The sequence below is a fragment of the Gopherus evgoodei genome, chromosome 22 (genome assembly GCF_007399415.2).
Source record: "Gopherus evgoodei ecotype Sinaloan lineage chromosome 22, rGopEvg1_v1.p, whole genome shotgun sequence".
Taxonomy (NCBI): domain Eukaryota; kingdom Metazoa; phylum Chordata; order Testudines; family Testudinidae; genus Gopherus; species Gopherus evgoodei.
In genome coordinates this window covers 2182345-2197700 of record NC_044343.1, presented here as the reverse complement: position 1 = coordinate 2197700, position 15356 = coordinate 2182345, and the positions used below count along the sequence as shown (strand labels likewise).

Here is a 15356-nt window from a genome sequence, read left to right as displayed (position 1 = left end):
TACCACTTAAAACCTCTTGGCTCTCTGACTGTAGATTGCATCTCAACCCTCCAATGCCCTCATGTGGAACAATGACTTAAATGACACAGTACAATTATTATTTTTGCTGAAATATTTTCATAAATCCAAGGTAACTAGATACCTCTGTTCAAGGTGGTAATATGCATCAGTCATTGCCTGCCTATCTCTTTGTAATTCCTGTTTTTAAAACTGAAGACACAACTGTGCCATGAAGGATACAAATCTATAAAATCTGCAGTCACTCAGAGTTAGCTCTGTTGGATAGCATTGTATTATTTTTTCGATTGTGCAGCTCTGTATCATACTGATTTGTGCCTTTAGACTGTAATAGTTTAATTTTTAAGGTGCTGCGTACCCACAACTCTCATTGACTTCAAGTGAAGGGGTTTAATTCTTCTTTTAGGTTCCTCTCTCATGAAATCTGTTTTGTGATATGGCATTTTTTTATGTAAATAATTTACAAAAATAGAAGTGAAAGAACACTAAGATATTATGAGGCATATAAATTTAGATCTGATGTGAAAGACATGCCTTCTGATGAGGAAGTTGTGTGTTCTGTGAGGTTTCTGTACAAACTGGGGCCCTCATCTTGTAAGCTGTTCCATGTGGGTGAATTCTACATGCCTGGGCAAAACCCCGATGAAAGTGAGGTGTGTGCTCACGCAGAGCAACTTACAGGATTTGGGTGTGGCTGAGCATGTTGCAGAGTCTATAGGGGAAACTGCTTGCGCTTTGTGACGTCCACTACAGTATTCTAGTGATGTCATTGGATGTAATTCATTTATAAAATGTGCTTTTAGCATCTTGTGTCCCACGTGACAACCCAGAGACTGTCTGTAAAGGCCAAATCCAGGAACTCATTACCTAGCCCAATCAGAAAGCCTCTGCTCACATGGGGTCTATGTTCTCCTGGGGGCACTTACCCCTGGGGTAACTCCTAAATCTAGCCCCCTCTCCTGATGCAGTGGCATCACACCAGCACCACTGCTAGGGGAATCTCCATGAAGGTGGCAGTTGGGTTTGCTCTTTAAACTAAAATGTAGATTTATTTTGGTTTTGATTTTACATTTAGAATTTTAGACCAAAAATCACAGTGTGCTAAATATGGGATATTTTTTGGGTTCCAGGAGGACTGGTTCGCAACAAGGGATAGGCAATTGGAATGCATTCGCAGAGGAAAGGACAAAGTAGGTAAAGTGTTCATTTTCACTACCTAGTTATTAAATAAGTTACCGTATTGAATAGCTTTTTAAAAACAATAAGCAAGTATATAGGAATCTGGTTTTGAAACTTCTATTCTTTTACAGTGACTACACTTCTGACACACCTCACACTGCATGCATTCGGTCTTGCATTTATTTTCAGACTGTTGTCTGTTTGGCACTACCCTCTATCTGTATAGTGCTATTCATATTTAAGCCCTGATCCTGCAAAGCACTTTTGCATGTGGGCAGTAACACTGAAATCAGTTGCGACTGTTTACATGCTTAAAGCTAAGCATGTTCTTAAAGTGCTTTTCTGGGTCTGAGCTTTGCACAACTATATATGTAATTATTTGACGAAGTGGGTATTCACCCACGAAAGCTCATGCTCCAATATGTCTGTTAGTTTATAAGCTGCCACAGGACTCTTTACTGCTTTTACAGATCCAGAATAACACAGCTACCCCTCTGATATATGTAATTAGTAATTTGTGTAAACATACTTTTAAGATCTGATATTGAAAATTATTGAGTATTAAAATTTGTGTTACTCTTTAATTTATCTATTGAGCTTGAGTCCAGTGTATTTGGACACATTCTATGTGTTTTAAGGTCTTGCTTGCTTTTTGTGAAGGCACCTGAAAGCCTTCATGCACTCGCCCCTAAGTATGAAAATTTACTGTTATTTTTTCTGTTTCAGGTAGATTGCCGAAACTACATCCTCCTCCTTCATAAGATAAATGACACTAATTTATATGTTTGTGGAACCAATGCATTTTACCCAGCTTGTGATTACATGGTAAGCATTTTATATACTTAAATACAGCCTTTACTGCGTGTGCATATAATTGTTTGATTAGTATGGTAGATCTGTAAGCACCTTTCCAAGTAATTTTCCTATGGAAAATTAATATTAATTATTTTATTGTAATTATTTTAATTAAAAAAATTAATTATTTGTAATGTATGATCATAATGAAACAAATTTAGCAGCAGCAATTAAATGCTTGCGTTATGACTTCTGTATTTTCCATCTTTTGCTAGCAAGTTTTATTTCTGGAAACAGTCATTGTCGTTTCTTATTTTGTTGCCTTGTCTCTGTGCATATATTTATGAATGATTTTCATGCTTACTTACTGTATGTATATTTCACTATTCTTAGTTCCTTTCTTTGTTCATCTAGTCTTGTTTTGCTTTGAACAAATTTTGTTTAAAAATAAAAGTTAAAACAGGATTACATTTCAGTTGAGTGCCAGGAACACCATTGAGGCTATATAAATAATAAATGCTGACAGGTTGCAAATCAGATGAATGCTGTATTTTCACCAAATGCACCTATAAGAGCCTAGCTTTTTATTTTAACTTACTTTCTCACATAGCAGGCGACTTATAAAGACTGAGGGCTTCGCTGTAGTGGCAGTTGTACCTGATTTTAAATTTGCTCATCAGTATTTAGGGAATTTGCATTGTTACTTCCAATAGAAGAGCATGCATTTTAAAAAGAAATAAATTTTCCAAACCAAAATGTATTTATTTGGTTTCTTACCCTCTACATAATCTCAGCAGATTTAAACTGTGACTCTGGGCAGGGTGTTTTGACAGTGGCCAATTAATTGAAAGAGGAGTTTTCATATTAGCTAATTAAAAACAAAGAAGCCCAGAAAAAACAGACTGAATACATATCTATTTGTACAAATACTCACATTTCCATATTCACTCCATGATTATTTTCTTTTAAAATAAATTGTTAATTATTTTATTTTATCAGATGTGAGTCTTACTTTCAGCATGATAGAATGATTGTTTACAACAGGTCATCAACAGTACAGATATTCATCTGCAAGGGAAAGCTGAAGAAAGCAGAGGAAGATGTCCTTTTGAACCTACTCTGAATTATGCTTCTCTGTTAGTTGGTATGTTTTGGGAATTTCGTGTAAGACTAAATCATTTTTCACTGCTAATCAGATGTCAGCTACTATAATTCTAATTTGATGTCTGTGCATGTTCATGAAGTGTTAACCACTGATCTGTTGTTTAAACATTGGAAGAGAACACAGATGAAACTATTATATAAAAAACTAAATGGAGCAGTTTTTAGTGCGTTGATACATGTGTCTCCCTTTTGGCCTCTGCTGGCTCATTGATAGGGACTTTTTCAGAAAGATTAATTGCTAATGATTTTCTTAGTATGATTCTTGCAACCATATCTGATATCCTTGAATCTAACTGCTTAGTCTTGAATTTCTTAAGTTTCAGATGTTTGAAGGTCACACAGGCACTGTGAAATCTTTCAGATGTATTTACTAGAAAGCCACATGGAAAAGATTTTCTTTCTTGTGCAAAAACTACCCTTGAAACCTTATTCAATGTCCCTTAGCAACATTTGAGATTACCAGAGTGGTTGTCTGGGTCACTTCTCTGAGAGTCCACCTAGCAATTGTTGGCTTTCAAACATTCATTGTATGTTTTGTCCTTTGCCTATTAAACTATATTCTTATATTTATCCTTTGACCTTACTGAAACTTTAAATTCATGTTGCGTCCTCTCCATGTTAACTCATTTTGGACCTATGCACAAATACAGAGTGAAATCTATTTTTAAGAGACTGCTCAAGGGACTGACATAAAGTTGCTTAAAAAGAAGTAACCTTCAAATAATGATAAAAAAGATTTGTACTTGGTAGGTGTTGGGGATACTTGGCTGTTTCTTTAGAAAACAAGCTGCCTAGCAGGACTGATGTCTGGTGTACATAATTCACCATGATTCATTATAAATGGTGAGGAGGATAAATATAGAGCTCACACAGCAATGTTCTTCACATTTTCCTGTTAACTCTTCTTAAGGTCCACTCTAGGGGCCTATAGATACTCTGAACAATATCAATATATAAAAGTTTCACATCCAGAGATCTTCAGTTACAAGCAACATGTAACTTCCAGCTAGTTGAGCCTTGATTCATTTTAGACAAATGTCTACAAAGCTAACAAAACAAAATACATTTCTGCCCCAACATCTTACAATCTTTCGAACCTAATTCTGCATGGTGCTGCGTGGACTCAACTCCTAGTCAGTTCTGTAGGAATTGAGGGTGCTCAGCACCTTGGAAGACCAGCAGCCTAGACTTTTCAGCAGGTAAAATCATAGCTATACATGCTCCTCAGGTTACTTTTGCTATAAACATTTGCATGTGAGAAATAGATATAACTTATGACCGTTCCTTTGCATTGTAAGAAAGTATTTTTTGCACTTTTATTTCTTTAAACTCTTCACAGATAGTGCATTTTATTCAGCCACTTCAAATAACTTCTTGGGCACTGAGCCTATTATACTTCGCAGTTTGAGAAACCATCTAAGGACAGAGTTTAAAGCATCTTGGCTAAATGGTAAGATGTTTTTATACATATTTTAGCCCCTGCAGGGCAAATATTCCATCTTGCTTGATTTTTTTTTAAACACAAAATTAAGGAACGCACCCATTTTTCTTCCCGGTGTAGAGTTCTGAAAGTCTAATGTGACGTACTCCCCCTTGCCGTATATAAGGATTTAGATTACATGTCACTGTTTATGTTTAAAGGCAGCTGCCATTTTTAAGATGCCTGCAGAAAAGTGACATAGTTTATGACTCTGGAAGCATGGGAGCCAAATGTTAGATCATAATTATTTTCAGTCTTTCTTGATACTGGTTTAAAATTCAATTGAATTTTATTTTATTGTGAAACTTTTTAATATGTTAACACCTGTAACATTTGTTGGTTTACTGAATAAGTATCACAATAAAGCAGAGGCTGGTTTAGGACCTCATCCCAATTCTGTCAGTATTGTAACTAACAACCCTCTTTGATAAGCACAGGCAGCAGTAGATTTAGCAGAACAGATTTTTTGTGTGTGTATTTCAAATAACATGTATATCTTATACACAGTGACAAGTGCTTCACACTGAATAGTGTGCAAAGCAAAAACTGGTTGGTGCATCTTTTTTCTAACCAGCTTCCATGGCATGCTAGACTCCACTAATTAATATAGGATAAGCTGACAAAATGCAAATAGATAAGGATCAGTAATGGATTTCAATATTTCTCTAGTCCTGTTATTAGTAAACACAGTGGATCTTAAGGCATCTTTGTAGGAATTGCTACAGTTTTATATCAACTTTTATACAGGCCCTAAACTCAAAGGCAAATAAACTGCTAAAAAAATCAGATGTTGACTTTGAATTTCCTTGTTTTTTCAGAATTAAGTCTGTTACTCCCATCTCTACCTTACTTCATCTTGCATGTCTGTATTGCAGGGTCTGTATACACAAAACCTATTCTAGGCATGCTCACTTTTGTGGAGGGTTGCTTTTTTATTTCTCTAGGCCACTTTATTGTCCATATAATGGTTCCTCTCTCCATACAAACCTTATTCTGCATAAAATTGGAAGGGAGATAAATGAGCATTAAACGCCTCCATGCACCTTTACTTTAGAAAATGTAAAAGGTTCCCATTTAGCATTGGTGGTAATAAATTTCATCTCCTGCAAAAGGTTAATCTAGGCATCAGTGTACCTCTAACTGCCTGAAATTAATATGCATTGATTTTGCTGTGTCCAGAAAAAGCAAGCTCCTAAATTGAGGACTAAAGATAAAAGTGAGTTTATAATTAAGGACTAAGGTGAACAGGCAATTAGTAGTCCATTTTCACTTGGATAGATTTAAAAAAAAAATTGTGTACTAACTCATAAGCTCTTTCCATTCCTTTCCTTGCCCACCATTCTAAGAAAACATTATTTTACTACAGTTAAAAAAAAAATCCACTTTTGATATGTATGGTATTTCATTGCCTTTTGTCCTCTACATTAGAAAAAACTGTTGCATTATGTGTGTTTATATATTCCAGAGCCCAGCTTTGTCTATATGGATATTGTGCGGGAAAGTGAATCTAATCCAGATGGAGATGATGATAAAATTTATGTGTTCTTCACTGAAACAGCTGTTGAATTTGAGTTCTATGAAAAACTTCTGGTGTCAAGAATTGCTCGTGTCTGCAAAGTTAGTATTTGTAGTATAGTAATTTTGTTTAAAGTATGTAAGTAGTTTAGATAAAGCTTCATGGCAGAATGAGCAAACATGGTTCCATCTGCATTGTCCATCTTACCAATTAAAATTCTACTGCCAGGCTTCTATAATTGAACTCACTTCCTCCTCCTTCCACACTCTTCAGAACCCCCTCTTCAAACCTCCCATGACATTCAAATCTCTTGACTTTGAAAATTCTGATTCGTATGGGAAGACTGAACAAGCCCTTGTGTGATAGTGCTACCAAGTGTGTTTATGTGAATTAAATCAGCCTGCTTTATAAGCTCTAAAGTGATGACACTTTCCCTTCATACAGGGTGATCTCGGTGGAAAACGCATATTGCAAAAAAGATGGACGTCATTTTTAAAATCCAGACTTATCTGTTCTGTTCCAGAATCAAATTTCCAGTTTAATATTGTTCAGGATGTCTTTTTACTTAAGAGAGCAGACTGGCGGGAAAGCATGTTTTATGGTATTTTTACTCAACAATGGTAAGATACAAGAAATGCATGTATTACTAATATTTTGAAGTAGTTTTTCAAAGCAGAGGTTGGGTTTGTGTATCTGAAAATAATTCAGATATTTTGTAAACCTAAATGTAAAAGCTTTCTGGTACGTGAATTGCTGCTGCATTAGTTTCAGCCCCTAAGCAAAGCTTTTCTATTGTGGTTCGTTCTGTAGGAAAGTTCTTCGAGTGCTTGTCTATAAATATTCCACTCTTAGTGCTCATGCACCCCCATGCACTCGAGGTCAGTGTCTTTTGGCCAGCAGTCTCTTCTTGCAGTTGTGTATGTGCTATGAGTGTCTTCATGCTCACATAGTGAAAGTATAAAGGTCGGAGCAGGCCCAACCATCATTCAGTTCCTTCTTGTTGCCCATTGCTGGGAGAGAGCGCTCCCCAGTGTCCCCATATCGTGATGAGTTGCTTTTTCCTAATCTTTACTTAATTATCTATATAGTTGCCTGTTGGAAAACTGTGGGTAGTTTAGGGAGTTTTTATCTGCCTTATTTGCTGTTTCATTTCCTCATCTTCTTGGTACTGTGGCTTGGAGATGTCCCATTCGGAGTAATTCGATTTGAAGTATTGCCTCTCATGCAAGGCAGCCATTCCAACATAGAGGAAGCATCAAGATCTGATGTTTGTTTTGGTAGAGCTGTACTGCAATCTTTGTCCAAGTATACTTCAAGTACCTGCTTCCTTACATCAGGTCACTGTTTCAGAGTCACCAAGAATGGAATATACACGTCTACCTCAATATAACGTGACCCGATATAACGCAGTAAAGCAGTGCTCTGGGGGAGGCGGGGCTGTGCACTCTAGTGGATTAAATCAAGTTCGATATAATGCGGTTTCACCTATAACGCGGTAAGATTTTTTGGCTCCCAAGGACAGCGTTATATCAAGGTAGAGGTGTATATGGACAGGCACTCAGAGAAGATAGAAAAGTTACTTAACTTTACAGTAACTGGAGTTTTTAAAGATGTGGTGTCCCCATATATACTCCACAACCTGCCTTCCTTCCTCATTATTGGGAAATGCTATAACACCTGGATTCTGCTATGGTGATGGAAATGAATGGCAGTTGGGTCCATTTCACTCTTCATGCCTTCCCCATGTATGGCTCCAACAGACACTTGTGGCCAGAAGGCTCCGATCTTGAGCACATGGGGCATGTGCACATCGAGAGTGGAATATACATGGACAACACATCTCAAAGAACTCCAGTTATTGTAAAGGTAAATAACCTTTTTTTTCCTGTGGCTTTGAGGTGCATTGTTTAGTTATTTGCATCATAAAAGCTAGAACTGTTTGTTTATGTTTTTCTCCTCTATCCCCTGTCAAGTCAAACTTCATTTGGAAATTGATTTCACTGAAGGTATAATCTTCTCTCTCTCTCATTTTCTCTTTTGATTTTATTATATGAGGAGATTATATTATAATAATAATAAATATAATTATAATAAACAGATTATGAAAGTACCTGAAGGTTGCTATTATCACCAGAATCTACAACAGAGGATGGATTTATTCATTGTTGAGCTTCTGAACTTTCTGTCTCTTGTTACAACCAAGCTTATGTGAATTTGGATTAGTTGTGAACCCTTCATATAGACTGTAAACTCTTTGGGGTAGGGGTTGTCTTTCACGATGTGTTTGTACAGTGCATAGCACAGTGCGGCCCTGATCCTGACTGAGCTTTCTAGAGTAGACAATACTGTAATACTACAAAGAATGTAATCCTTTGATAATGGAACTCATGCATGTAGCTATTTAGCCCGTCCTACTTATTTATGTGCTAGGTTTATATCTATTGCTTCCAGCTGGTGAAGTAGCCTTTCCAGGGTTTCTATCTTCACTGCCTTCCCTCCAATGGTAACTTGTCTCTAATGAATGCAGATTAATCTCAGAATTCAGTAGTCAGCTCTCACTTTAGTGTTAATGGCCTGATTGCAGCCATTGGTCAGGGGCTCAGAATAAGACTTGATCATTTATTCCTAAAGTGACCAGATGTCCCAATTTTATAGGGACAGTCCCGATATTTGGGGCTTTTTTTAATATGGGCTCCTATTACCCCCCATCCCCTGTCCCGAATTTTCACAATTGCTATCTGGTCACCCTGTTTGTTCCATATATTTGAATGGAACAGACTTGTTAGTTTGATCTGACTGAGTCAACACTGCCATTTGCTGAAGCTAGGTATTTTCAGTCTCTGGGCTAAAGCTTTTAGTTGAAGACTAACCAAGGGCTTTGCCAGTCCAGACACTTGAGTTATGCATTCTCTGGCAGGCTGGTGGAAAACCTTAAAACTAACTAAACTTAAATTGACTTCGTTTATCACTTAGATAGAAGAAAACCCTGACTTCTTCCTGTGTTGTTTCCTCTATCAAATGAAGCAGCTGGGCTTCCAAGATGCAGAATAAGCAGTACCCTCATGAGAGGAAACCACTGCAAGTTGAAGTATCCTTCTTCCAAATGCAGCATCTGTCAAAGCCCACTTGTCAAATCTAATACTTTCTGAAAATAAAAACAGAACTCCAAGCTGTTTTGACAGCTGATGAATTTGATCTCACTCTGTGTGTGTGTGTCTGTCTGTCTGTCTATATAATATAATATAAAGAGGCACAGACAAAATGTACCAGCAGCAGAATTGTGTATGTCAAAGGGTACCACTGCAAAGTAATCGTGAAAAAGTAGCTTTGGTAGTTTGTAAAGGCATCAAAATCCTGAGATAGATATCTAGATCAATGAAAGTTGCATTACTTTGTCGCTGTATCAGTTTATGCATACTGTATAATTTATACCACCATTCACATCCCACCGATTTTGGCCACAATGTGCGTAAGTGGGATTCTGCAAGGGCTCCTCTTAAATTTCATATTCTGATTGTGGAAACAGTCACTTCAGCATCATGGAATTCAAATGAGAGGACTCTCCCTATGTACCTAGTCTGTTTTCTCAAGGGCCAGTATAGCTATGGGCATGGGTTAGAGAGGGGGCCACATTCTGTTTTCAGTTACATAAGTGTAAATCCATTGTAACTCAAGTAACTGGAGTCTTTCTGGATTTAACTAGTGTTACTGAGGTGAGCACCTGACCCAGGCCCCCAATTCACCTTTAATCCATGTAATCTTTCAGATTTAATTTTGAAAACTATTTCAGACTGGATACAAAGGGGAAAGACATACTTTATAGCAGGATGAAATAGTGGGGCTTGGGGAGGAGAGAATTATATATAAAAAGTGGAGGGCAGAAAGTGAGACTAACCGCGATGCTTAGATCTGTCTGCCTGCTGTCATCCAATTTATCAATGAAGAGTAAAGAACTAGTCTTAAGGTGTACATCTCCTAGGCTGTTTGGAGTTAATTTGGAGGCTGTTACTTGATTTTTAACAAAATAGATATTTTTAATAAAATCCTTTGCGCAGTGTCTTTTTCCTAAGCATTTCTCAGCAAATCACAAAACCAGTGATTGATGCTTTTAGATGTGTGTTTATGTCCATATATTCACTAACCCTAAAGAGAAAATAGCAACATGCACTGCGAAAAAGAAGTTGTTTTTATAGCCTTCACTTCTGCATAAAGGGCAAAATAACTCACTCGCGTTGTCTCTTTCTTCTTTTTCACCTCCAAGGGGAAGGTTGGATATTTCTGCAGTTTGTGCATTCAGTATGAAAACTGTCCAAGAAGTCTTCGCCAAAGGAAACTATAAAGGGCCAGTGACTGTGGAACATTCCCATGTTAAATGGATGGTGTTCAGGGGAGAAGTGCCACTCCCACGTCCCGGTGCTGTAAATACTCATTTATTCTCTTCTAAAGAAAACATTCTCTTGATTTTCTTTTCTGCTAGAGAATTACTAGTCCAGATTTTGCCAGTCTAGATGCAGTTCCATGGCCAACACAGAGACATCTTGTCCCCATCCCAGGTCTGTGTGTGTGTGGAGGCCCCCTGAGTAGGCACTTCTCCTGCTCAACTCTACCACTGGGGTTAGACGGTGCGACTTCCTTACACAGGTCTTCAGCAGGGTGAATTTCATCCATAGTGAATTATGGATTCCCATTGTGAAAGTTGGGTAGCAGTCGCTAAAAGTTTAGTACATAGTAACAGTTGTCTGTAAATTGGTAGAATATAAAAATGGTTGTAATTATGTTTGTTGTACATTGTTTCTAGTGCATTGATAATTTTGCCCGGAGTATTGGATACAACACTTCTCTTGATTTGCCTGATAAAATTCTGCAGTTTGTTAGAGACCATCCTTTAATGGATAATGCTGTAAATCCAATTGGTGATAGGCCAGTGCTACTGAAAAGAGGTTCAAATTATACCAGGATTGTAGTAGACAGAATCACTGGCCTAGATAAAAAAACATACGATGTTCTGTTTATAGGAACGGGTAAGTGGTTTTATTTGGGGGCTGCGGGTGGGGGGGAAGATTTATTATGGAAGAGTTTGTTTTAGAATTTTTTTCTGAGCCTTCAAAAAGTAAAAGTATCTATTGACTCCTAATAATGCACCAAAAATCCTTTGTCTTAATTTACCACTTATAATGTCTCAGACAGCAACCAGGCAGGGGGGTTTATAATGGGCCTTCAGTTTCCTTTTTCCTCCAAGTTATGTTTCTAGCTGAACTGCTTTATTTCCCCAGTGTAAGATACTGTATATTGTGTGAAGACAAATTTCATCTTATGGGCCCTCCTTCAGCCAAACGCTTAATGCTTGACTCAGTGGGACTGGGGTGGAGCTTTGCTGAATTGAAGCCATTGTGTTAGCAGTTAGGTAGATGTAAATTTTGAGTGTAGAGCAGGCCTTAGTGTAATGTTTGATGAATGATGTTTTATTGTCTGTTTCTCTCCTTTTTAAAGCTTGTGGAGATATAGTTCATAACCTATGTTATCATTAGTTTTATTCAGAATAATAATTTTCTTTGTAGCCTCACTGTTTTCTTTTGGTCAAGAGGTCTGCAATGATAGCTGTTTTCTACTTAAACACTTGTAATGTAGAATAGTGGCACTTAAAAATATACCAAGGCTTTCAAAAAATTTGTCATGGAAATGTCCCCCGCTGGCTTTCCCTAGCAAAATGGGCCTTACCTGTGACATAAGTGATGCATAGATCTTGCTAGCTCTCTGCACATGGGTGAATCTTGCACAGGATGAAGGGACTTCTGGTCAAGACTATTACCAAAAGCCATGAATTTCTTGAAGAAAAGGTTAAAATCTTTGTACAAGTGCAAGGAAGCAGAAGCTGACTTGCCAGTTTGGAATTTCCAGCCCAGCTCCTAGGTAAAGTTTGTGTTTGTTTTGTTGGACATTGGAACAATGTTTGTTTGGAAATCTTCCATATCAGAAGACCCTCAGTGTGGGGGAAATCTTCCAAAATCAGGGACGTCTCCATTGCTTAAAAAAATCATTACTTCTTACTTACCAGAAAGTGAATGGGGAAAATATTGCTGTGGAACATTCAGGAAATTTCCTGTCCTCAAGATTCGTTTTCTAAATCTCTAGAAAAGGCTGATGAATTTTAAAATTGAAGTGAAAATGCTGTTATGCTGTGTTTGAACATGTTTCTCTTTAAAAATACATTTCATTTTATGCAGATAATGGATATTTGCATAAAGCTCTCAGCTGCGACGGGGAAATGTTCATTATGGAGGAGATACAGCTGTTTCAGTCCCCAGAGCCTGTACAATCTCTTAAACTGTCTTCTAAAAAGGTAGATCCTCTGTCTCTGCATTTTCAAAGGGATTGGTATAATAGCATGCTTCAGGCCTTCCTCTTTTTACACTGTACCTCTGGCTTTTCAATGTTATGTATATACTACATACTCTTTTCTAGCATCACACTGATTAATAATAAAAGCATATATGAGATTTTGTCTGTGGAAGTAGATATCTTTTGCATTTTAATATAACTGAAACAAACTTTCAAACACACATTTGGCAATTTATATCACTTTTAGTCAAAAATAATTCCCAAAGTTTTCATAAAGACTGTAATCTCTTCAGGCCAGGAATCTTGTCTTTTCTTATGTTCTGCAAAGCACTTTGTATATTCTCATGCTCTTTCATTAGTAATCTATTATTTCAAAGTATATTGTTGATTTATTGTCAAATCACAGAATTTGCTGTCTGGATGCCATAAAGTTTAAAAACTCTCACAGTGCTATAAAATAACAGCTCAATACTGCATTTCTAGGGCCTGCTATATGTAGGGTCTCCATCCCAAGTTGTACAACTCCCTGTTTCAGTATGCAGTCGATATAAACAGTGCTTGGATTGTGTTTTGGCAAGGGATCCTTATTGCTCGTGGTCTGAGTCTTTTCAGAAATGTGTTCCAGTGGCTAATCAAACAGGAGACTTGCGGTAAGTAAAAAGATATTGCTTGAGGTCCATACATGAGATGATATTTTATCTTGCTTTTTAAATTCAGTTCTACAAATCAGTAAAATGTAACAAAACCAGGATGCATTCTACAGCCAATATCCTAAAAGTTTGAACATTTTTACATGCCTTCATGGTGTATTTCTTTTATTCATCTCTCTCTTCCTCCAGGGATTTAATCCAGAGTGTTAAAAATGGTGATGCTTCCAAATGTCCTAAAATAGGTACGTGAACATTTATCTTTAATAAAATATTGTTGAAATAGAATTATTTTCATTTTGTACTATTTCATGTGGGTCATATATCTGTGGTCATTGAAATGCCTTATGTTATAGCTAAGTTAAAATACAATCCAGGGGTAAAAACGATATTGATTTTTGACAAGAAAACACTGAGCTGATTTGGCTTGTTTGTTCTTAACGGTTTTGAACTTGGAGTCAGGATATTCTAGTTCAGATTGAAACCACTAATCTCATAAGAAGTTGAGAATGTGAACCATGACTTTTGAGGCTGTTGGTATGTTTCCCCCCATGCTACAGAAATCATGTGGGACATAAGAAGTCCTTTTAACTCAGTTACTGTGACTGACCCTTGGTATTGCTTCTGCAGAAATATAACTCATATAGTCAGCTATTTAAAAAAAAACCTGCTGGTTCAGAGAGATTTTAAAATATGAATTTGTGATTAATTTTTAAAAAGTTTTTAATTTGTAAATGTTTGCAGGATTAGGGACTTTACTTTTAAACTACACTGAAAACTTAAGAGGCAGCTATTGTAGATTATAGGTCATCCATGTAATGTGGTAAAGTCAAAAGCATTTGTATCCTCAAAGCCCTGTCCAAGCAATATCTAATCCTTACAACTGCTTTGTGAGTCTAGAACAGCAAGTGTACAAATTGAGTGTTCAAATTGAGGCACAGAAAGGTGAAAAGATTTACTCAAGGCTACATACTGTGTTAGTCTGTGGCAAAGTGAGAATTTAAACTCAAGTTCCTGAATTCCAGCCCATATTCAGACTGTTAGATATCACTGGGAATAAGGCCAGCTAGAACCAATCTGTGCTATCATGCCCTTTTAGCAGATGGGAGGAGACAGTTAAATCTGTCAATTTTCTCTAGTTTATTCACGCACCTTAAAACACTCACTGTCCTTTGTGTCATGCTCCTTAATTAATCGTGATGTTTCTTTGAACATATATGTGGTCAGGCAGGTTAAATTAAGGTTTTATTGTTTTTAATGAAACCACCTTTCACAATTTCAGGAAATAATGTCAAAAACTGTCCCGTTATCATTGGCAACAGTGTTCATCTTAAATGCGCACCCATGTCCAACCTGGCTAGGATGGTGTGGAAGTTTAATGGGAGCAGTCTTCAGGCAGAAGAGTCTAAATACTTGCTTTATGATGGAGGAATAGTCATATTTAATGTGACAGTGGCTGATGCTGGATTTTATGACTGTCATTCTGTAGAGAGAGCTAATGGGAAAGAATTCCCTGTTACTGTGGCTAGCTACGTTCTTTATACCCAACAGGACAGCATTTTCATTATTACTAAGAATTACACCACAAATCAACCAAATGCAGACACAACTCTGAAGGTTAAATCTTTGGTCTCATCTTCCTTGCTGAATGACCCAGCAAAACAAAGATCCCTGGAAGACCAGAAAGAGAAGCTTATTTTAAAATTCTTGGGAGCTGGATTTGCACTCCTTTTTTCTTCCTTGCTGGTTTGGAACTTTTACAAAGGCCATCTGTCTGTGCCTTGGAAGAGCAGAGAAAAAAGCTCAAAAACAGTAAATGTAGATTGTTTGCCAGGTCCAACGTTGACTACAGAGGGGTCGGGCGCTATGAGGAAAAGTTCAGCCACACGAACTAACACCTCCACTGTTAATGAATCAGTACCTCTTGTGAGCTTTCCTTCAGAAGAGGAACACAGCGCTAATGTACAACACAACACAAGTCTCACAAAGAGATCTGGGACTTGCAGCTCACAAAGCTGTTTGGTTGAGGATGAGACAATGTTTCCTGTTGAGGAATGTGGAATGTAAAGTTTGAGTAGGAATCACAAGCCCAAAATCTAGTGAGCCAAGTTGCTAAACATAAAATCATTTTAGTTGCTGCTTTTGAAAAAGGTTATTACATCAGTTTTTGGTATTTGTTTAACATGTGTTGCAAGAATAAACATTTGTTAAAAATTGA

General features: G+C 37.2%; 1 protein-coding gene across 9 annotated transcripts in view; it reads left to right on the top strand.

Moving 5' to 3' along the window:
* The window catches only part of LOC115638593 (semaphorin-4D-like), an 18699-nt gene extending 3343 nt beyond the window's left edge, over window positions 1-15356 (top strand). The window contains exons 3-14 of one of the 9 annotated variants that reach the window (XM_030540360.1): window positions 1149-1208; window positions 1924-2022; window positions 3037-3136; window positions 4496-4606; window positions 6102-6253; window positions 6597-6772; window positions 10414-10570; window positions 10951-11173; window positions 12377-12492; window positions 12975-13141; window positions 13331-13383; window positions 14421-15356. In XM_030540360.1, the coding sequence (XP_030396220.1) occupies window positions 1149-1208; window positions 1924-2022; window positions 3037-3136; window positions 4496-4606; window positions 6102-6253; window positions 6597-6772; window positions 10414-10570; window positions 10951-11173; window positions 12377-12492; window positions 12975-13141; window positions 13331-13383; window positions 14421-15205 (2199 nt within the window). In that variant the 3' untranslated portion in view covers window positions 15206-15356. Of the gene's footprint in view, window positions 1-1148; window positions 1213-1923; window positions 2023-3036; window positions 3137-4495; window positions 4607-6101; window positions 6254-6596; window positions 6773-10413; window positions 10571-10950; window positions 11174-12376; window positions 12493-12974; window positions 13142-13330; window positions 13385-14420 lie in introns of those variants that run through there. The other 8 variants (XM_030540363.1, XM_030540364.1, XM_030540361.1 and 5 more) reach the window with 8 other exon arrangements.